The sequence below is a fragment of the Eptatretus burgeri genome, chromosome 3, assembly GCF_056783735.1.
Source record: "Eptatretus burgeri isolate ZD-2024b chromosome 3, Ebu_testis_v1, whole genome shotgun sequence".
Taxonomy (NCBI): domain Eukaryota; kingdom Metazoa; phylum Chordata; class Myxini; order Myxiniformes; family Myxinidae; genus Eptatretus; species Eptatretus burgeri.
Window position 1 is genome coordinate 16,265,509 of NC_140963.1, and position 22,524 is coordinate 16,288,032.

The following is a 22,524-nucleotide window of genomic DNA, read 5'->3' on the forward strand; positions in this document are numbered from 1 at the left end:
GAAAGCAAATACCTATTTTGGGGAGCAGCCCCCGTAGACCCCCTTCGGGCCCGTTTTTTTTTAAGCCATGAACAAACGTTGGTGCGTACACGGTGATGAACTTTGTGCGAAAGTTTCATCACAATCATATGTGCATTTTCAGAAAAGAAGTTCAAAGTATTTGTAGATGGATGGACAGACGGATGACGTGCCATCCCAGAAGCTCCCTGGAACTACGTTCCAATTGAGCTAAAGACCAGGATGATTGAATCGTGAGGAGATGACGGTGAGTTGGGAGGGAAGGAAGGGAATGCAAGTAATAAATAATAATGTACAATGAGGTAAAAATTAACCTAAATAAATTAATGCGCCTCACTCCGGATTCAGTCACAGATAGGGGAAAGCGAACAAAAACCAGGGGACTCGGCTTTGGTGGCAGCAGGGACGAGCAGGTGATGAGGTAGTACAAGGAGCACAACGATGAGGTGAGCGGTGGATGACCAGGGCTATGAAAAGACAAAGCACATGGGCAGACGAAACAGGCACAGGGCGAAGAGAGGCACAGGCAAGCAGAGATTGGCAGAAGCAGGCAGGCAGGATGACCTCATCTGAGCTCTCCTCACATTCTTTCTCATCAGGCTTTTTACTCTCACCAACTCCCAGCCACGTTATCCTCTGACCAACTGCCGATTAGGCTCCGCCCCTCCCAGGCGATCCATCGCTCTGCCTCTCAGGAGGCGTTCATAGCTCTGCCCCCCTCTTTCATGCCGAGTCTCCCGGCACCCCCCGGTAGAGGTTGACATAGAGGTTATACGCACAATTTTCTGAACCATCATCCCTCTCTAATTATTACCATAAATCACCCCCTGTATGATGCACATGCAAACCGGACAATTCTTAAGCTGACATTTCCCTACTTGCATCCATCGAGTTGGCAAACTACTCGCACACGGACCATGCTACTCTATACATTCCTATCTGCTCATTGGGAAAATCTTACCCCCCCCCCCCACTCCCCTCCACACAAACAGCAATATGTTGCTCCTGCTGTCCTAGATCTGATACATAAACTTTATGCTGTAATTCCATTCTCGGCACAGCATAATGCCCGGGTGATAATTGATTATTGATGTGAGGTTGGATGCTGACATTGTTCCAGGTGCCAAATAAATGGAGCAGTATTGGGACAACCTGCCTTTCCTGGCTGGTAAAGAGACTGGCAGTTCCCAAATTTTACTCTCATTCTGATCTGTGAAAAATGACAAGATTGTGCAGTAACTTGGGACTTTGTTGTCATTTCACACAGAGCTTTGGGTTCGTGAACACGCTGACAATGTGGATAGTTTTAGAGTCACCCAATGAACTCCAGATGTAATGTAACTTCTTCAGTTATGCATACAGAAGCCCTTGCGAAGCAATTTGGAGCTAATCTTAGGAAAAGGCATTTGCCAAAAGTTCTCCTTGTATACCCACAGCAGCAATCTGCCTCCACAGCCACATGAAGGAAGGGCAAATGATCTTTATAAATATTTTTTCAAAGGAACTGAAGTATTTATCGAACATATTTACTTTGGCAGTTTTAAAACGATCGCTGTATTTGGAGCATAATCATGAAAGGGAGTGGATTGGTGCTGGTATGTTGCCGAAGACAGCTGCAGTGATGGCAAAGAAACAAAGCTTGCAGTTCATTGCCAGCAAGATGTCGGCCAAATGTACATCTAAAGGCTTCATCATAATTTGGGACAGTTGGCCATCATAAAGAGTAAAGGTTAATGTATGTATATGTGAAAATGGTATACAGGCAGCAATAAACTATTTGCATGAAAGAGCTGTAAATACACCAATGGTATGGATACACTGATAAAACAAAGATGTAGAAGAGAAGGGACAATGTGTGATTAGGCAAAGAATGCAGATGGAACAAGGGGCCAATTTGAAGTAATCAAACAATATAAGCTTCCTCAGGATATAAATTAGGATTGAGTTTCACGAGTGGGTTCATAGAAGAAAGAGGTTGGTTGGCCTTATTTACAAAATGTAGCGATCTCCGTTTTCACGAAAGATGACAAAGGATACCATAGGAAGGAGAGGGACAGGTACCTGGGGTACAGTGTATTGTTCTTCGATGATTGCACACCTGAGACCTGCTTTTCTTGAGCTCATGTATCGCATTGTAATTGGCCTCATTAGTGCAGTGAGAACATGCAGTGGATGGTAAACAAAGACTGCCATCAGGCTGTCAGACTTCTGCGTTAAATTATTGAGGCCATCCTTTCAGAATGAGGAAATTCTAGACTGCTGAGGGTTATTCCTGCCTTCAGGTTGTGAAGGAAAAGCCAATTTCATACAAGCTTCCAAGCAAAAGTGGCTATCATAAACGGGAAGAAATAACAACCATCGCATAAGCCACAGAAACACAGATGAGATTTTGGCCAAACAAGCTATTACTACTTCAGTGTAGTGTTAAAAACATGATATTAACTAAAGAGTTCATAGAACACGATACCCCTCGCAGTGTTCAGGTATATAGTGCAAGTTTAATTTAAACAATGATTTTAAAGATCGTCAAAAAAAATTCTGGAATTATAGCACTTTTGAAGCAGTCTAAGCCTGGTGTTGGCTTAGTGGTTAGGGTGGTGGCTTGGGATCCCAGAGTCTTGAGTTCAAGCCCCGTTGGTTGCTGAATTAATTCACCAGGGGGTTGACTCAGCCTGCCATCCTTCCGAGGTCGGCAAAATGAGTACCAGCTTGCTGGGATGACCGAGTCATCCGAGTATCCTGCGTCGGAGTGGCGACCCATCCAGGATTGTGCCAATAGCCAAGGAGACTGCTTCGGCAGCACCAACGCTCTGCACAGAGTATGGTCCCAATGGACTGGATGGAAGCAGTCTTATACACCACCCTAAAGACAGGGGTTCACACAAGTTTTTATTCAGTTCTCCAATGAGTTCCAGTAGAAATGGTTCGGTACTCACGAATATTATTCATTATCATCCAACTTGCTATTGAGCTTTTCCTCCTCCTCAGTTAGTACAAACAATTGGGCTGATGCGCTTGCTGTGCTCCAGTCATCCTTCTTGGAGATCTGATTTCACCTGCAATGTGCTGCTGACTTCATCCATAGTTCAGTTGCAGCCCCAGGGTCAAATATTTTCGTTGTCATTTTACACATATGAATGTGCATCAGCCAGCAGGGCAGAAGGGTGAGAACTTACTTTTTAGCACATTGACATGTGAAAACCCCTGTTTACCAGCAGCACTGCCTCAGTGCAACCTAAGAGACAACAGCAAAAGCTTGTGAATGTTTAAGATGTTTGCATTGCTGGTATTCACAATAATGATCAAATCACACACAGAATAAGCTGCAAGACGTTTTGCTGCTTGCTTTAAACGTATCCATTCTCTCAAAACAGTGCGTGTATCAACTGAAATGGTGGCTTCATATTTCTGAAGCATATAACTGAGCATTTGGTTGCCAAAACTGTGGAATGCCTTGCTTTTTCTTTGGCCATGTTGAAGGATCAAAAATTAAAATTTGATTGCAAGAATCCACAACCGGACCTTGACGGAACATCCATCACGAACTGAGTGCCGAGAAACAGCACTTATTCTCCACATGCTGATCCCCTTTTGCCAGCTTCGAGCGTGCTCGTCTGCTTTCCCATGTGCCACTGATTTTTAAAGCACCTCTCAGCTTTACATGTGTCTTACTCCTCTGTAACGTCCACTCCAGACGAGTCACTCCCAAACCACTCTTTTTCATTCCGGACGCTCCTGAACCTCCTCTTCTTCCTCTTCGCTCGCACGTTCTCCTTGGATCTATTTTCTTTTTTAATATTAGAAGTTATAATATGGCCCATAATGTTATAATTTATGTATAAAGTTTTGTACACTTAAATTTTGAAATCACAGTATATCAGAATTATCATGGAAGAATCTTGCCTACACTAGCTGAGAAAACCTTCCATTAAAAAGCCTCTGTTGTGCTGGTATGCTTTTGAGCTTTCTTAGCATCTTTGAAGTATGCATTTAGTTTTTTTTCACCACGCATGTGTACCTGTGTACCAGTTATGTGAACCCATGCCTCTAGAACATGTCTAAGTACTGCTAAACTGGAGGATCTTGGAACCCAGGCAAAAATGCTACCGTTAGAACTATAGTATATGAGAGTGGTACTCCCATATACTACAGTAGATGGCAGAGAATCACTACAGGAAAGGCTGGGAAGTGATAAGAAGGTGATTTGTGTTCTCCAGTGTTCAAGTATATAATTAAATAAAGATTGTAAAAGTTGTTTAAATTAATTAATTCCGGAATTGACCACCATTGCTGCAATGTCTATTACATCACCCTATCCAACACATTACATTAGTTCTTTGTGCCTGTTGTTTGTGTCCTTTGTAATGTCCTTAAAAACAGTAAGTTTCCTGTCTGGAAATATTTTCAATCTAGTTTGACTGCTCGGCACTCAGGCAGGCAGACAGAGTAAAAATAATTATCTCACTCCTCTGTGCACATGTGTGATTGGGACGAATTCAAAGCCAAAGTACGGTAAAACGGCAAGTTTGTTTTCCGATTCATGTTTAAAATATAATGGTCAATTTAAATAAGTTGTTCCTCGATCGTCAACTGACGTTTGTAGACAGATAGATAGATGGACGGACAGTCAGACATAACCAATTGCTTAACCTTGCTTTTCGCTTCGCTTGCACGGGGTTAATGAGATATTCACAAAAGTCCAAGACACCAAAAGGTATAATGGTATACAGGGGTGTACACAAAAAAAACCATTTATATATTTTATTATGAATCATGGAAATGAATACATTGAAATATAAATAAAAGTTGGTGTGTGTGTTGGATTATTGTGAGTATCTTATTCGTAGAACGTTTTGAATGCCCTTCGTAATGTTGTGGGACTTTTACCTCATAATGTGATGTTCCTTGTAATGTGATTCTGTATAAGATATTTACACATGATGATCAAAATATTGTTTAGAGGGTCGATTAGTGATTTCACTCATCATGACATGAAGTACAAATGCCCTACTGTATATTATAATATCGATAATTATCGAAATACAGTACTACCACCTCATTTCCCCCCTAATTCCAAATCAACCTTTACCTTAACTCTGACCCCAACCTTAGCCCTTCCCCAAAAAACGCCAATCATCCAAATAAATAAGAGCGAGGTGTGTCTGTCTGTCTGTCTGTCTGTCTGTCTGTCTGTCTGTCTGTCTGTGCGTCTTTCTCAGTGTGAACACTTTTATTTGATTTCTATACAATTCCATACCCCTTGACCAATCTCCACCAGATTTTGCATATGTGGTGGGGGTACCCAGGGTCAGGTCATGGGCACAACTCCCCCTTCCCCATGCAAGGCAGTTGTTAGTATGTCTGAAAATCCAGAAACTGACCTCAAACAAGGATATGAGGCTATTTGGCCCATCAGTGCCATGGTTGACTCAGGTTAATTGGTGCTCCAGCTTTAAACATCAATCGTTTTGATGGTTTACTAAAGTCTTCAGTAACCCGATCTTAATCGGGTGACCCAGTTTTTGTGATCACACTGTATGGACGAATTTATTTGTAAAGCACAACAGACCGACTAAAAATTGCTCACAACCAAACTACTTTGGATTTTTTTTTGAGAGATTTACATCCTGATAGCACAATGAGGAACATATCCTGAAGGCTAACACCCTGGTGGAGAATGAGTGATGAGAGTAAATCAGCATATTTGACAAGCAGCCATGCTGTCAGAGTTACATCAACGTGCAATCTTCTGTGCACCAAGTTATGACCATCCTTACCGCAGCATTTGGAACTGCCTCATTAGCATTTTGTATTGTTGTCACTACTCTAATGCCTGTGGTGGGCCATATGAACAATTAGGCCTTTGGGAGCATGAAATGAGTTTTTCACATATCAGTGGTGGAACCAAGACTGAGATTAAAACAGCAGGAATCAAAATATTTAAACTCAGCTTATTGAAGCCTCAATCACAACGACATCTTATGTTATGTGGACTACTTTTTCCACATATTGCATTCACAAATCCACTGACACTGCAACCACCAAGTGGCAGCTGGGATCAGAACATCTAAAGCTTTCTGTCTCTAGCTCGATGGTTTATTAGTTTTTTTTTTTCATTATGCAACCACAGACACATGCAGTTGGTTGACGGATAAAGGATATCCACATTTTCAAACAGTGCAGTGACTGTTTGTGAAATATGAAGGGTGTTCAAAATGTTATTGGAACGAGATACGCACAAGTTTGAAAAAAACATTTGTATTTATTTTCAAGATAATATGTATGGATAATTATTCATGAAATACTTTTTATAAGTGATTATATATGCTTACATCTTAAACTACGGTGGCATTTATTAGAATACAGTGACCTCATTCGTATAACATTTTGAACTGGGATGGAACTCGGTAGAGCGCAAACCTTCACCAAGCTGATCAGTTTACATTTTGTATCCCACTGATAGGCCGGATCTGGATCCGGACCAAAATCTAATCGGTTTGTTCTCGTCATCCAACCAACTCATCCATCTCTTTTTGTCATAATTCCATGGTGTGATTTTATGAGAAGTCGAGGGGTGGGGGGGGAGAGTGGATGAGGGGGATATCCCTGGCTCTGCTTCTTTTTTTTTTAAATACCTGCCAATGCACTTCAAATTTCCATCCCCGGAGGGGGGTGGGGGTGCGGATAAATTTATCGACCCCTCCCCCATCGAAAGATTTTGTACTCATGGTGATTGAATTAATGAAATTTTATCGTTTTACATTTAAAAGTGATAAATGTGCGCTATATCCTTTTTGAGCACAAACTGGTTTTGAAAAGGTTGTTATAACCACACAAACAGTGGAGGATCAGCAGGACATCATGGTTGACATGATTTTTTTTAAAAGAAAAAAATGCAATGGAGTTTGATTTCACCAGATCTGGATTGTGCTGATTGGCTGTATCAAGTGGATTGGATGGGATTCCAGATATCCATTATCATCATCTCACAAAACTGTATGTAATGAAGAACAGCAAATTAACCAATGAAAATCAACCAAGTTATCGTCATTACGTTACTGTATTTCTATCCGACATTAAAATATATATTTATTTATTGTTCAGAGTCCGAATCCCTCGACTTGACTCCACAGTGTTGCGGACCCGGGGTCAGGGGCGAAGACCACGAGGAGTGAATTACCTCGGGTTCCCACCAGACTCTTGGGAATCGCAGGCCGTCACACACGAATAACTTTGTGATGTGGCGGGTCTCTAATCGACCGCGAAGGCCAATAACTCGACCACCTGATGGCCCTCCGTCTAATAAATACCCTTTACCTAAAGGTCACATGATCTAATTACTGAGGAACACACCCTCGGTACGCACTTGCACAAACCGGATCACCTTACCAGATCTGATGCAGCTGAGCGGAACTGCCAAGCACGTACCGCCTAGGAAACAGATCATTGGGGAATAACTTCCTGGCGAAACGAGGGTGCGAGCCATGCTGGACCAATGGAAGAAAACATGAAAATGAGCTCAGAACATTTCTGTACAAAACATTTATTTACAATCAAGTGAGGAAAGTATGTGGCACATTGAATGGGGTTTATTTTTATGTACAGCAGGGGATAGCAAGGAATTTGTGGGGTGCGGCAAAAGACAAGCAATCTTACAAAAGCAGACAGAGCAGAGTTATCCTGTTATATCTTAATTTATGGTTGGGCAGGTGCCATCACACACACACACACACACACACACACACACACACACACACACACACACACACACACACACACACACACACACACACACACACACACACACACACACACACACACACACACACACACACACACACACACACACACACACAGAAGATTAGATAGTCCAGAGAGAAAGAAAGCAGGTGAGGGTAAACGACCTCTCAATACCTCGCACGGTCGGCAGACCAACGCAACCCAAAATTCTTAGGGAGAGGTAGATGGAAGGAATACTGGTGGTGTCTAAGATGTAGGAGTGGGAGGTGTGGTGTTGTGGAATGTGGGGGGGGGGGGGGGGTGGGGTGTGCAGTGTCGTGCCAGAGGAAAATTAGATTGCGAGACAGAAATGATGTTCTTTGTGCATCCAAAGAAGATAGGATAGCCGGAAGAAGAAGAAGTGGAAAGAGAGAGGAGAAAGGTCCCTAACCAAGCTGTGTAAAGGGTCTGTATGTGTAGTGTGTACCTCTGTGGGATGCTCTGCATGAGCGTTCCCACCTGGTGATATGGCGCATTCTCTCCTGGTTAATTATTTGCTGGGGCTCGTGACAATGTGTGCTCCGCACTGGTCCATCTGGCTGCGTGGGGGTGGTGGGATGTCGACAGTATGGAAGGGAGTCTCGAAGGATTGCAGTCAGCCCAGATCAGATCAGTCTCTCTCTCTCTCTCTCTCTCTCTCTCTCTCTCTCTCTCTCTCTCTCTCTCTCTCTCTCTCTCTCTCTCTCTCTCTCTCTCTCTCTCTCTCTCTCTCTCTCTCTCTCTCTCTCTCTCTCTCTCTCTCTCTCTCTCTCTCTGTGTGTGTGTCTCTCTCTCTCTCTCTGTGTCTCTCTCTCTCTCTCTCTGTGTCTCTCTCTCTCTCTCTCTGTGTCTCTCTCTCTCTCTCTCTGTGTCTCTCTCTCTCTCTCTCTCTCTCTGTGTCTCTCTCTCTCTCTCTCTGTGTCTCTCTCTCTCTCTCTCTGTGTCTCTCTCTCTCTCTCTGTGTCTCTCTCTCTCTCTCTCTGTGTCTCTCTCTGTCTCTCTCTCTGTCTCTCTCTCTCTCTCTCTCTCCCTCTCTCTCTCCCTCCCTCTCTCTGTGTCTCTCTCTCTCTGTGTCTCTCTCTCTCTGTGTCTCTCTCTCTCTGTGTCTCTCTCTCTCTGTGTCTCTCTCTCTCTGTGTCTCTCTCTCTCTGTGTCTCTCTCTCTCTCTCTCTTTTTTTCTCTTTTTTCTCTTTTTTTTCTCTTTTTTTTCTCTTTTTCTCTTTTTCTCTCTCTCTCTCTCTCTCTCAGCATGCTCTGGCAATCGCACAATCATGTTCTGAAAAAGAGCGAAGAGAGACTCTAATGGCTCCGCGCTACCCTTTTTATAAGCTCCGGCTGAAGGGTGAGGCAATGACCGGAAAGCGACGTGCTGTGGCCCAAATCCTTCTCCTCTAATGGGTCACAGCAGCCCTAGCCATGCCCTGCCAAGCTTCAGGTCCGGAAAACAGCTCAGTTGCCCACCAGCTTCGGCACGGCTCGGAGCTCCTAACTTAACATCGGGTATGTTCCCAGAATCGGCACCACAGGCCCTGATTGAGCACTGAGTGCAGTCTGAATGTCGAATAGCAGCCAACTTTCGCCGCCACCCACAGGCTCCTTAACGGAACAAAATGCACACCCGGGACCCGAATCAAACTCCCGGATCGCCCTCCTCATTGCCCCTGGTCTTGCCGTTGTCTGATGACTCGATGAGGACTGTATCAATTTTGGATGCTCACCTGGGACGTCCCCGGTGAGATGCGGTCGAGCTATTAACGTCTGCTGCATGGTGGAGCATCGCGCAGCGCCGAGGACAATCCGACGTCGCACAGTGCTCCTCAAAATAGAGTGGCGAATTGTAGAGATGCAGAGGTACGAGGTGGTGCGGGAGGCATTTGTGGTCAAAGTGGTGAGATTTGGTGAGTGAGTTGCGAAGTAAGGTGCGATGCCCATTGGGAATTGACGTGCAGATTTGAAGGAAATAGTGGCGCACAATTCCCGTTTGTGGCTTGTGCAGTGTGCAGCTGGGATGTGGATGATCTGAGCCATGGGAGGAATCGTGGTGTGCTTGTAAACGATTGCCTATTGAATGGCGTGTGCTTGCATGGTTGTTATATACTATGGCTAAAAGGACAGGGTTACAGTAGGAATCGGAAAATTTGTTAGACCTAACTACGAGACTCACGCACCGCACTTCATCCCGTTAACTCACTTGACATGAAGGGAGGACTAACTCCACGAATACTAATGAAATAACTATCTGGGGATCAATGTATGTTGGGTGCTATTGCCTTCAAGGAATGGGGTTTTGCATTACTGCAACAATACAGTATATATCCACATCATTATCCTGTCAAACTTTGATTAAAGTGGTAATAAGTTTTGATAATGTTTTTTTTATCAATAATAGTAGAAGTGTTTTTAATAACGTGGCAGTGAGGTGTTTTTAATAACATGGCCTTGAGGTGTTTTTAATAACGGGGCCTTGAGGTGTTTTTAATAACGTGGCCCTGAGGTGTTTTTAATAACGTGGCCCTGAGGTGTTTTTAATAACGTGGCCCTGAGGTGTTTTTAATAACGTGGCCCTGAGGTGTTTTTAATAACGTGGCCCTGAGGTGTTTTTAATAACGTGGCCCTGAGGTGTTTTTAATAACGTGGCCCTGAGGTGTTTTTAATAACGTGGCCCTGAGGTGTTTTTAATAACGTGGCCCTGAGGTGTTTTTAATAACGTGGGAGTGAGGTGTTTTTAATAACGTGGCCCTGAGGTGTTTTTAATAACGTGGCTCTGAGGTGCTTTTAATAACGTGGGAGTGAGGTGTTTTTAATAACGTGGGAGTGAGGTGTTTTTAATAACGTGGCCCTGAGGTGTTTTTAATAACGTGGCCCTGAGGTGTTTTTAATAACGTGGCCCTGAGGTGTTTTTAATAACGTGGCCCTGAGGTGTTTTTAATAACGTGGCCCTGAGGTGTTTTTAATAACGTGGCCCTGAGGTGTTTTTAATAACGTGGCCCTGAGGTGTTTTTAATAACGTGGCCCTGAGGTGTTTTTAATAACGTGGCCCTGAGGTGTTTTTAATAACGTGGCCCTGAGGTGTTTTTAATAACGTGGCCCTGAGGTGTTTTTAATAACGTGGCCCTGAGGTGTTTTTAATAACGTGGCCCTGAGGTGTTTTTAATAACGTGGGAGTGAGGTGTTTTTAATAACGTGGCCCTGAGGTGTTTTTAATAACGTGGCCCTGAGGTGTTTTTAATAACGTGGCCTTGAGGTGTTTTTAATAACGTGGCCTTGAGGTGTTTTTAATAACGTGAGTAGGGTGAATATACTGATTCTGGCTCACTTTTCCCTATGTAAATGAATGGAGGATTTTCAGCGATTCCCTTTTTTTTTCCTTAAAAATAAACCCCCTTTTTAGCCCAAGGTATATTTATTTGTCTCCCCTTTTAACCTAGGGGCTCTCTATTCAAATAACCCATACAACAAGATAAAGATTTGTTCAAGTCGCAAAGTAGTAATGTGATTTGTTAAAGGTGATTCTAAAGAAATATTTGAAACGTCTAAGCCCCGGGACACTCTTTATCAAATAACCGATGCATATTGTTTAGCTCACTCATTGAACCTATAAACATTTGTTCATTCTCAAATTCCTTCAATAGTTTAATTTTCTTTGCACAATAATCCCCATCTAAAATATTGACAAACAAAACATTTGAATCTTTATATTTTTTAAGATATCCCTTTTGTGCTATTACGAAATGATAAACTTCTCTTAATGCTCTTGTTTGACCACCTCCTGAGCCACATATCATTTTGAGATTATAGCAAATTGTTTTTTCATTGTTCAATTGATAACCATCAAAGTTTTCAGTCCATTCAAGGATATTCATTTTTTTCTTTACATCCTCTAACTTACTACTTTTTAAATTGATTCGCTTATTTGTTTTATTTACCTTTGTTTTAGTTATTTTTTCAATAAAACTTATTTGATATTTTTCACATTCATTATGTTTTCCATTTATATACCAAGACTGAGATTTTCTCCACTCTTTAGTTTGATTAATACTTGGTTTAATCATTTATATATTGCGAAAAAACGCGGCGGTAGCCCTTAAAAAACCCGAACCCATCTTCCCATTGTTAAAACACAATCTATTCTATTCACTCTATCATACAATATCCATATGGAACACAATCTATTCCATTATCTAAAATAAATCTCTTATCATCAAAGGCTCCGAATGCCTTTTTATTTACTTCTTCACTATATATGTTATGTTTATAACTTCTTATTGTATTCATTTTCCTATATTCTTCTTTCTTATTCATCAAACAATTATAATAATTTCTAAAAGTTATTGATTTCTTTATTACATATTTCTTTATTCCCTTTAACCTCTTATCAATCTGATCACCATACTTATAAGCATATGCCTTTGCTCTCAATCGAATAAACTCACTCATTACTTTTCCACCCAACTCATCCTGAAACTTACCAATAACCTTTTCATTCTTTTTGGAAAATAACTCGCTCTTCTTGCTGAAATTACTTGTATCATATACTCCAATATTTTTCTTCATATCTTCATAAACATCATCAGTTTTTATATCTAAGATAAAACTATCAGTGTCCATATACAACAATGAAACATTTTCACCATACTCTTTCTTTAAGTCATTATACAAATAATCATACATCAATATCTTTGAAAAATCAAGAACTGCTGTTCCAATATAAATTGGTTTATCCATGACAATACTTTCCTTTTTCATATGAATAGCAGAAAAGTTCTCTGAAAAAACCTCTTCTCTCTCAAAACTTGGTTTATTTATCAATCTCGAAGCTTCTTTCCAAGATGTTGCGAATCTAATGTTTTGCCTGTTTCTAACATTTTCCATAGTCTTTCCAAATACAGCATTATTCATTAATTTATAAAAGTCCCCTTCAAATTTTACTTTTGTATTTGCTCTCATATCTGTATTGAATTGAATATACTTTTTCACCCAAGGACTTTGTTTAAATTTTAAAACTCTATGAATTTTAGCTACTCTCAATCCTTCTCTCAAAAACTGTTTTAAGCTTCTCTGATGCAAAACATATCCCTCTTTATCATAGAATGTTGTTAATAACTTTTCTGTTGATTTGCCTTTGATATTAAAACTTTTATGATAATCACTGAACCATTCTTTCTTTGGGGTTTCTTTCTCACATGCAAAAGGAAGGTCTTTATGCTTATTATGAAGATCACTCGGGCACCTCAAATCAACTTCAAAATAATAACCTTCTTCTTCGTCATTCAATTCCTCTTGAGAAGAAATAACAATATTCATCAAAGCCTTTTCATAATCCTTTTCTTCCACCCACTCTAATTTACCATAAGGCAGAGATTGAGACATTGCCCATCCATACAAATTATTAGCATCAAAATACATCAAATAATTACTATCTTTTTCACTATCATAATTTGGAAGATATTTATTATTTGCTTTAGCATATCTTTTTGAACATACTTGTGATATTCCACCTCTCTTGGACTTCTCAATCATCAAAAGCATATCAACATCACTGATTAAATCTATATCTTGTTTTGTCATTTTCAACATTGCACTCCAAGCTAAACCAGGAGCTGTGAAATAGTGGGCAGGATCTAATCCATAACAATTTTTATTATGACAGAGTGATCTAAAAGCTTCAAACACATCAGCAAACAATAAAACATCTGTTTTTAGATATAAATCATGATATTCTCCAAGGTTCTTTATCTTAAATATTTTCCATATTTCTTGTGCGTGTTTATATTCCTTATCCCTTATCTCTTCTTCATAAAGGTTATTATAGAAACTTTCTTTTGAAGGAAGTTGTGTTTCTTTAAATCTCATAAATGAATCCATATAATCATAAGGATAAATTCCCTTACTTGTAAGAATTTTCTCTTTACTTTGAATTTCATTCCTTGTTTGAATTTCCTCTCTCGTAAGAATTCCTTCTTTAATCAGAATTTCATCTTTAGTTAGAATTTCATTCATTGTTCGAATTTTCTGTATAATTAGAATTTCATCTACAGTAAGAATTTCTTCATTAATTAGAATTTCCTCTTTACTTTGAATTCTCTCTTTAATCTGAATTTCCTCTTTAGTTAGAATTTCCTCTTTTGGAAAGAATGAATTAAGATTTGGAAAAGAGTCCGTGGAGCTTAGATTTGATGCGAGGTAGGCTAGTGGTGTTCCCATAAACTTGTAAGAATCTAGAAACCTAATCCGAGTTAAAGGTTTTGTGAATATCATTTTTGTAAATGAAATATACTTTTGACTTGTGTTTGTTATAGCAGAAATATTCCCTGGTGTTTTTGAAAGTTCATTTATAAATAGATGTGTATCATAGTTGGCGCTGTTGTGAAGAAAGACTGGAATAAAAGAAGGTAATTTATAATTAAGATTACAACAGGAATGAGCGGGACCTCGAAATTTACCAGTAAGATGACAATGATCCCTAACTTTAGACTCCTTAATTTCCCCCTCACAAATATGACAGATATTGTTCATTCTAAATTCTAATTTTTCTTCTTTGGTTAATTTCATCGGTTCATTTGTTTCTTTCATTAATTTAGTGAGTCTTATACAATCCTTTTCTAATCGTTTTACAAACTCTTGTGAAGCTTTTTTTCCACGATAATGTTCAAGTTTGTTATACTTTTCTCCAACAGATGATTTGATATAATAACAGAAACCACAAGGAATATGTTTTTGATATTTATTTGTATATGATTCTTTTGGATTAGGAGATGCAGTATTTATCTTTTTAAGGATACACTCAAAATCAGCGTATATCACAAATGGGTGCATGATAGATTTATTATAATCTTCAAAAGAAATCTTTTCACCAGGTTTAGGCATTGTAATTACAGCTGATTTATGATTACTACAATATTTTGAATGTTGTTCTAATCGTTCTTTTGTATGAAATGAATTAAGACATCGCTTACAAGGATATATTTTGTTTGCTGTTCTGAATACCTGAGAAGAGATTAATCTTGATAAATTATTGATGTATGTGTAATGTGAATTCTTTCCAACACTAAAATATAAAAGATCAATGTGTGTTTCTTCATTTTTATAGTTGTTTGAAATTCTTAATATTTGAACTTTGTTTGTATCCGTTAATCCATATACATTAATAGAAAGATTATTCTTTTTCTCAAATTTAGGAATATCTGCTAGTGGCATTGGGAATTTAAAATCTTTCATGTCCAACGTATTCTCATATTTCATATATTGTTTTACTCTTTCTGAATTACATTTTGGTGGATGAAAGTGAGCAAGAACAGACCAGAGAAAACATTTATTATCATTGTTCTTAATATTAACAACTGCCTTCTTTAGTTTTATTTCTTTTGGTAATTCAATATAAGAAGAAGCTTTAAGAGGGTTTGATTTTAGAATGTGTATATCTAAAAAGATGATTTTTTTAATATTGAATCCACTTCCTACCACTGTATTATCAACATCCTCCTCTTGTCTTGATAGTTCTTCATAAACCCCACTATTCAAAAAATCTTGAAATGATGTTATAAAATGAAGATCTGTTCTCATATAAGGAGTATGTTCTTCATCTTGTCTTTTCATATTCATTTTCACTCCCATATAAAACTTTAAAGTTTTCATTTCTTTTAATATCTTTTTAATAAATTTTTCAACATCGGGTTTCACTATTTCAATTGATTCAGCTATTGATGATGGACCGGGTTCTCCAAATTGAAAAATCCTTATTTTTATATGTCCTTTAAATGCCCCATCAGTGTTTTCAATATAATAGTCTCCCTTTACTTTAAACTCATTTTTCTTGTGTTTTTGTGATTGAAGATGTCTATTATAACTACTCTTCAAAACATCCTTTGAGCAGATATCACAATGTTTTCTTTCCAACTCAAGAGGAGATATTTTATGAAACAGATTAAATGTGTGTTTGTTGGTTCGGAGGTGTTTTCTATAATGTTTATATTTGTGATTACAAACATCGCAGTATGTTGTATTCACCATATTTATATAATAAATCTTTGCTTAAACTAAAATTTTCTTGATGAAAATTTCATTTATTTTACAGGTGAATCTGTGCTTAAAACCATTTTATCCTCCAACTTTTTCACTTAATAAATACAATATTTCAAGACACAAAAGACAAGTTTCAATCAATCTCTTCATTTGTTAAAGATACTGAGAAATATGTCAAGGATGTAAAATTGAACAAAGATAAATATAACAACTATTGGATAAAAACAATTATGGTGGATATGATGAGTTCTTCAATTTCCTTCAGTGGAAGGGCTTTTAGTATACCTGGTAGAACATCAGTTAAAGTATCTCTAACAAAAGTTTCTCCTCTCCTTCTAGTAATATATTCAAAACTCGAAAAAGCAATGAAACAAGAAAAAGTATCAAAAAACAAAAACCTTATGGATGAAGCTTCAGAAAGAAAAGATAAGACCATCTGTAATATGCAAGGAGAAATTTGTATTTTTTTCAACAACCCTAAAGATGTAAATCCTGATGAAATAAAGGATGTTAATATATCAGGTGAAATGACATTTCGTTCAATAGTAATTAACGATCATTTTAAAATTACCTTTAATATAAAAAATGTCGTTGAATCTGATAATGAAAAAAAGTATATCGATATCGATGGTAATATTATTAAATATGAGTCAATATACAACTGAAAGTATAGATGAATTTCAGTTTATGTAAAGTTTTACTTTATAAATATGCTAGACTTTCCTGATTCTCCATATGACAAATTTGAGAATTGTCCTGCGTGTGAAAGACGGGGATTAAACACAGAGTCAAAAGCCTATAAACAATGTATATTCTTTGATTATCTTCTAATTAATGATAATAGAAAATATAAAAAGGAAAATGATTCTTAGATTTACACCAAAAATGAATTACTTTACAAGATTGATTAGAGAAATGAATGTAAAGTATGAGGGTGATAACACACCTTTCCTTACAAGGGAAGAAACTGAACGTATAAGAGAAATGTTCAAAGGATTGTTGTTATATATTATTCATGGATGTAATTTTCAGGGAAATATCAACACAAGATATTGTATAAATAAAATAATGGATTATCTTGAAATTAAACCTGAACTTAGGATAAAATATAGAGTTTCTAAAAAAGCCAATAATAAATTAAATAACCTGTTTTCCAAATATATAAATGAATGATTTTTTACCTATTTGGGAAAATAAGATAAAATTTAACAACCATAAAAATCTCCCAAATTCATTAAGATGTCTCATAGTTGGTTCAAGTGGATGTGGAAAAACCTGCTTACTTTTAAAAATGCTCCTCACTCCCAACTTTTTAGATTATGATAATTTAATAATTTTCACAAAGTCGAGTTTTCAACCAGAGTATCAACTACTCTCACAAGGTTTTAATGCTGGTCTTCAAAAAGAAGATATAATCGGTTTATTTAAACGTCAAAAAACCTAAATGATTATAACATTGAAGATATAATTCAACTATTTTGTGATACACAGAGATGTAAAAAGAAATCAAATCCTACAACTTGTATTCTTAGTGATAATACGGATGATATACCGTCTCCCCAAGATTTGGATAAATCAAAAAAGAACCTTGTTATCTTTGATGATTGTGTTAATGAGAGAAACCAAACGGTAATGGACAGCTACTACACAAGAGGGAGACATTCTTCTTGTAATTGTATTTATCTTAGTCAATCGTACTTTCAACATCCTCGTCGTTCCATCAGAAACAATGCTAATACTTTTATTTTATTCAAGTTAAATTCAATAGATATCAATAATTTTTGGAGAGATAATTGTTCTACATTATGTAGTAAAAAGAAATTTGAGGATTACATGAAGCACACGACTGAAAAATATAAATATATTGTTGTGAAACAAGATGAGATATTAAGGGATATATTTTTTGTTTTATAAACAATTACATATGTAAATGACAACTATTATTATAAATCTTGTGGGTAAATCTGCTTCTGGAAAAAAAACTTTCATAAATCAAGGTTCTTGTGTAGTACAAATGAGAATATTGTAAATTTACTTAAAAAACACCCCGTGATACGCATTGTATCAACAACAACTAGAGCAATAAGACCTGGAGAAGTAAAAGGTGAAGATTATCACTATATTTCATTGGAGGAACATATGCGATTGAGGAATGAAGGACAAATATTTGAGGAGGTTTCTCTTGGTACAACAAAATATTCACATTGTAAGAGTGAGTGAAGGAAACTAAAATCTGGTGGTGTTGGGATATTAGAAACTAATCCAGAAGGAACGAGACAAATTATTAAATATCTGAGCGGAGTGAAGATTTTATCATTCGGTTTTGATGTTGATGAAGAAACTCAACGCAAACGTATGAAAAGCAGAGATGCAAGGATTAGTGAAGAAGAAATTACAACTCGCATTAATGTTAATAAAGAATTTGATGAAATATTTAAAGAAAAGGATTTATTTGAACACATCTACTTGAATGATGAAGAAAAGGAAAATTTCCCTGTTGATCTTTACAATTCATTAAATTATATTTTACAATAAATAAATGGATGCAAAAGAAAGAGCAAGTAGATTTAAGGAACATCAAGAGTTGGTTTCAAAAGTTGTAAAACAACAGGAAGACATAAAGAAGAAACGCAGACAGAAACTAACGGGCAAAGAAGCATTTGAAAGAAAACAAGAGAAATTTTTTTAAACCACTTTTAAAAACTTCCCAAGAAAAAATGAAAGATGTTTCCACAGTTCCCACAGTAGAATATACTCCTAAAAAAACTTAAAATGTTAAAAGATTTTGATCAAATGACGGAGGAAGAATTAGAGCATTTAGGAGAATTAGAATATGATGATGAAGGTTTATTTCAACAACTGGAAGAGATTAATCAACCCCCTGATTATATTGTGAATGCTGTTCAAAACAATGAATATTCAGCGGATTCAAAAACCAAAGCAGGACTCATTCCAACAGAACAATCAGCAATATTTCATCTTGTTCAAGAAAAGGTATTGATATTTAATGATGAATTAAGGTTCTTGGGTTCTGCTCAACCCCCTGTTAAACTAACTCCGAGATTAATGTTTCTTCTCACAAAAGATGGAAGACAAGGTTCAACTGTGAGGGATGAATCAAAGTATATTGATAAACCATTGGATATGGAAAATAATGATAATAGAGTATATATTGATCTGCTGAACACTCTAAATTATAAGGTTATTCTTTCTGGTAAAAGTAGGAAGAATGAGAAGGAGAAACACATTATTCAGGCTTTAAGTATCCTTGGTTCAGGTGTTAGTTTTTCTTCCAAATGACCCATCGCAATTAGTTAATAGACTGTTATTGTTGTTAGGCAGTAAGAAGGCTGGAAATAACAATTGTTTTAATGAAGCATCAGCCATTTTAGACCAGTTGATGAACATGAAAATAATTAATAAATATCAATATAAAGACATTTTATCTCATATTAAATAAGATGAGAAGCACAATCCTTAGTTACAATTTCACAACAAGCGACCACACATCTTCATTCCCATACCCACTACAACTTGACACAACAAAATAATATGAGGTATATTTATTGTCCATGGAAACTTATAATACCTTATTTAATATAACCGAGAAAAATGACAAGTTTAGTTATAATCCGGGAAGTGGATACAAAACGATAACAGTCTCACCCGGAGCATATGAGATTTCTCAAATATCTTCCGAAATTGCTCGTCTTATGAAAGAACAGGGTGATGAACCAAAAATATTGTTATAAACATTCAAAAACATACTTCAAAATCAACGATTAAAGTTAAAAATAACAACAACGTTGATTTCACAATTGATAATTCATTTAGAGAGTTATTGGGTTTCTCCTCAAAAAAGATTGAAACTAATGGGACGTTTTACAGTGATAATGTCATTCAAATATCCTCAGGAATAAATTCGGTGTTAATTCACTGTGATTTGATTGATGGTGCTTATAATGATGGAAAAAAAACAAATGCAATATTTTCATTCAGCGCATACTCAACCCCAATTGGTTATAAATTCAATATGGAACCCAAAAATTTGGTTTATCTCCCTGTGTCAGGAAAAACATACACAGATACGATGGTTATTGTGAGGAAACACGAGTTGGGAAAATATAAAATAATTACAGGGGATGGGATGTTCCTTTCTCCATACTACAAGGGTGAAGGTATGTATCTTGGTAGAGGATACTATAAACCTAAGAGACAAAGGGGTGTTGGACATCAATTTAGAGGAGATGGGATAATTGATACTCTCATGGGTATTGGTTCAACTATTCTTAAACATAAAGATCTAATTGGTTCAACTGCTTCTGCTGTGGGAAATGTAGCAGGTGCTGTAAAGAGTATAAAAGATGCTCAGAAGGAATCTCATAAATTACAAGCAATAAAAGAAATTAAGAAAAGCAAAACTCAGTTGTCCCCCCAAGAACGACAGAAAATAATTCAAATACTTGGATCAGGGTTTCAAAAGTTTTAACATCTTTTTTCCTAAATAAATACAAGTATGGAAGCAATTGATAGTATCTATGATTTGGATGATACTATTATTATCTCAAACTCCACTAAAAAGAAGATTACTTCAAGGTAAATGCAATAACTGGAACAGACTGGAATACGAATGGTACAAAAAGTTTTGAAATAAATAATCAACAAACCTATTTGAATCTCTCCGAAAGTTTCTTGTTGTGTAAATTTAAATTCAATAAAGCTGGGAATAACACAAACGCTACACTTGTAAATGATTTCTTCTGGAAAATGTTTGATAGTGTGCGTTTGTATATTGGAACACAAGAAGTTGAAGCGGTTGATTATGTCTGCTGTATCTGAAATGATGAAATTTACACTCTATACATTCAGTGATAGAATGGGAAATGGGTCTGTCGAAGGTTTTATTCCTGATATGTCAACGGGAACAAACACAGACCCTGGATATACTCAAAGGAAAGGAATGTATAATGATGATACAAAAGCAGAAAATAGTTTTACTGTGGCAGTTCCTCTAAAAGGTATATTTGGATTTTGTGATCATGATAAAGTTCTGTATGGTCTTAAAATTAGATTTCAACTACAAAGGAATGATAATGAAAATCGATTGCTTTTTGGTGTTGGTAATGCTTTTAGTGATCAGAATAAATTTGTAATTGAGGAGATGAGTTGGTATATCAGTGAATATACTCCTAATCTTAAAACAGAAGAGATGTTGAATCGAAGACTTAACTCAAAGAAACCACTCAGTGTATCATACCTCAAAAGAAGATGTCAACACGTTAAACTCAACCAAACTACTTACACGTGGAATTTGGGTGTTCTGGAAGGAAAGCCACGATATCTGTGGATGATTTTTAAAAAGCCAGATGGTGATACTGCGACTGATAAGAATAATGCATTGAGTGATAATGCTAAGGTGAAACAACTTCGCGTTTCTCAAGATGGAACATTTTATCCACGAGATAGATTGGAAATTAATTGGGAAAAAAATGATTTTGCTGAAGCATACAAGTCTTACCAAAAGGTGTGTGAAAGTAATGGAAATAAAGAACCTATTTTGGATATGACAGCATTTAAAAGTTTGTATACAATCTATGCGTTTGACCTGAGCGCTCAAAAGGAAACTATAAAGTCTAATGGAGTGGATACTTCCCTATACATTGAAAGAGGAGAGAGTGAAGAAGTTGATACATATTGTTTGCTTTTGGAAGAAACAGAATTGCAGATTAATACAGATAATGGTGTGATGATTAATCTCACATAATTTTTTGTGAAATAAATGAGTGGCAAAGTACCAACTGGGGTATATGTTAATCAAATCAATCTTCATAAACTATCATCTTGTGTTCAAAATCAAAAGCCTTGTACGATTAACGTTAATACAATTCAGAGAAAAGGAGCAGAAAGAATTGATGTTTTGCTCACAAGAGAACAGGTTAAAATCTTGAATGACACTGGCTCACTTAAAATTAAAATGACAAAACCAATGTTGAAAAAATATTTAATAAGAGAGACGAGTGGAGGATTTCTCTCATTTCTAATTCCTTTATTTGCTGGTTTAAGTGCGGTTGGAGCATTGATGGGTGGTATTTCAACAGCGGTGAAAACTGCCAACGAAAGGAAGGCTCAACTCCAGGCTCAAAAAGAATTGAAAAGACATAACAAAGAGTTGGAGAAACAAATTAGTGGAAGTGGTGTAATTGTAGATTTTGCTGAAAAACTTGAAGCTCTGCCTGATAAAGCGAGATTGTTAGTTGGAGATATGCTTTCTTCTATAGCACAAGCAGGTGTAAAATGAACGAAAAGAGGTAATGGATTATATCTTTCTAATAAATAAATGAGCATTGATGAGTGGTTGAAAGAATTTGGAAAGAATACAACATCAAATTTACAGCTTGTCAAATATTGTAAGAAATTAAAAATTCATAATGTGGTTATTTGTATGAGAGATGAATTAACAAATGTGCCGAAACATACAAAGAATATTATTATGAACTTAGAAGATAATAATGGGAACGGTTCTCATTGGGTTTGTATTTTTAATAGTCAAGACAAATATGATTTTGTTAGTTTTGGTCTTCCACCACCTGTTGAAGACATAAAATTCTTACAGAATGGTGTTTATCAAACATTTCAAGTCCAAGAATTAAATTCCAAGTGTTGTGGTCAATTATGTCTATATGTGTTATTTCAACTCAACAAAAATAAAAAATTTTATGATATTAT

The 22,524-nt window shown here is 36.8% G+C and overlaps 1 protein-coding gene across 1 annotated transcript in view; it reads left to right on the forward strand.

The window, feature by feature from the left end:
* Positions 1–244: 244 nt before the first annotated feature.
* The window catches only part of LOC147029449 (zinc finger protein 385D-like), a 241,813-nt gene continuing 219,533 nt past the window's right edge, over positions 245–22,524 (forward strand). Inside the window, exon 1 of the mRNA XM_085872501.1 lies at positions 245–265. Within this exon, the coding sequence (XP_085728627.1) occupies positions 260–265 (6 nt within the window). The 5' untranslated portion in view covers positions 245–259. The remainder of the gene's footprint in view (positions 266–22,524) is intronic.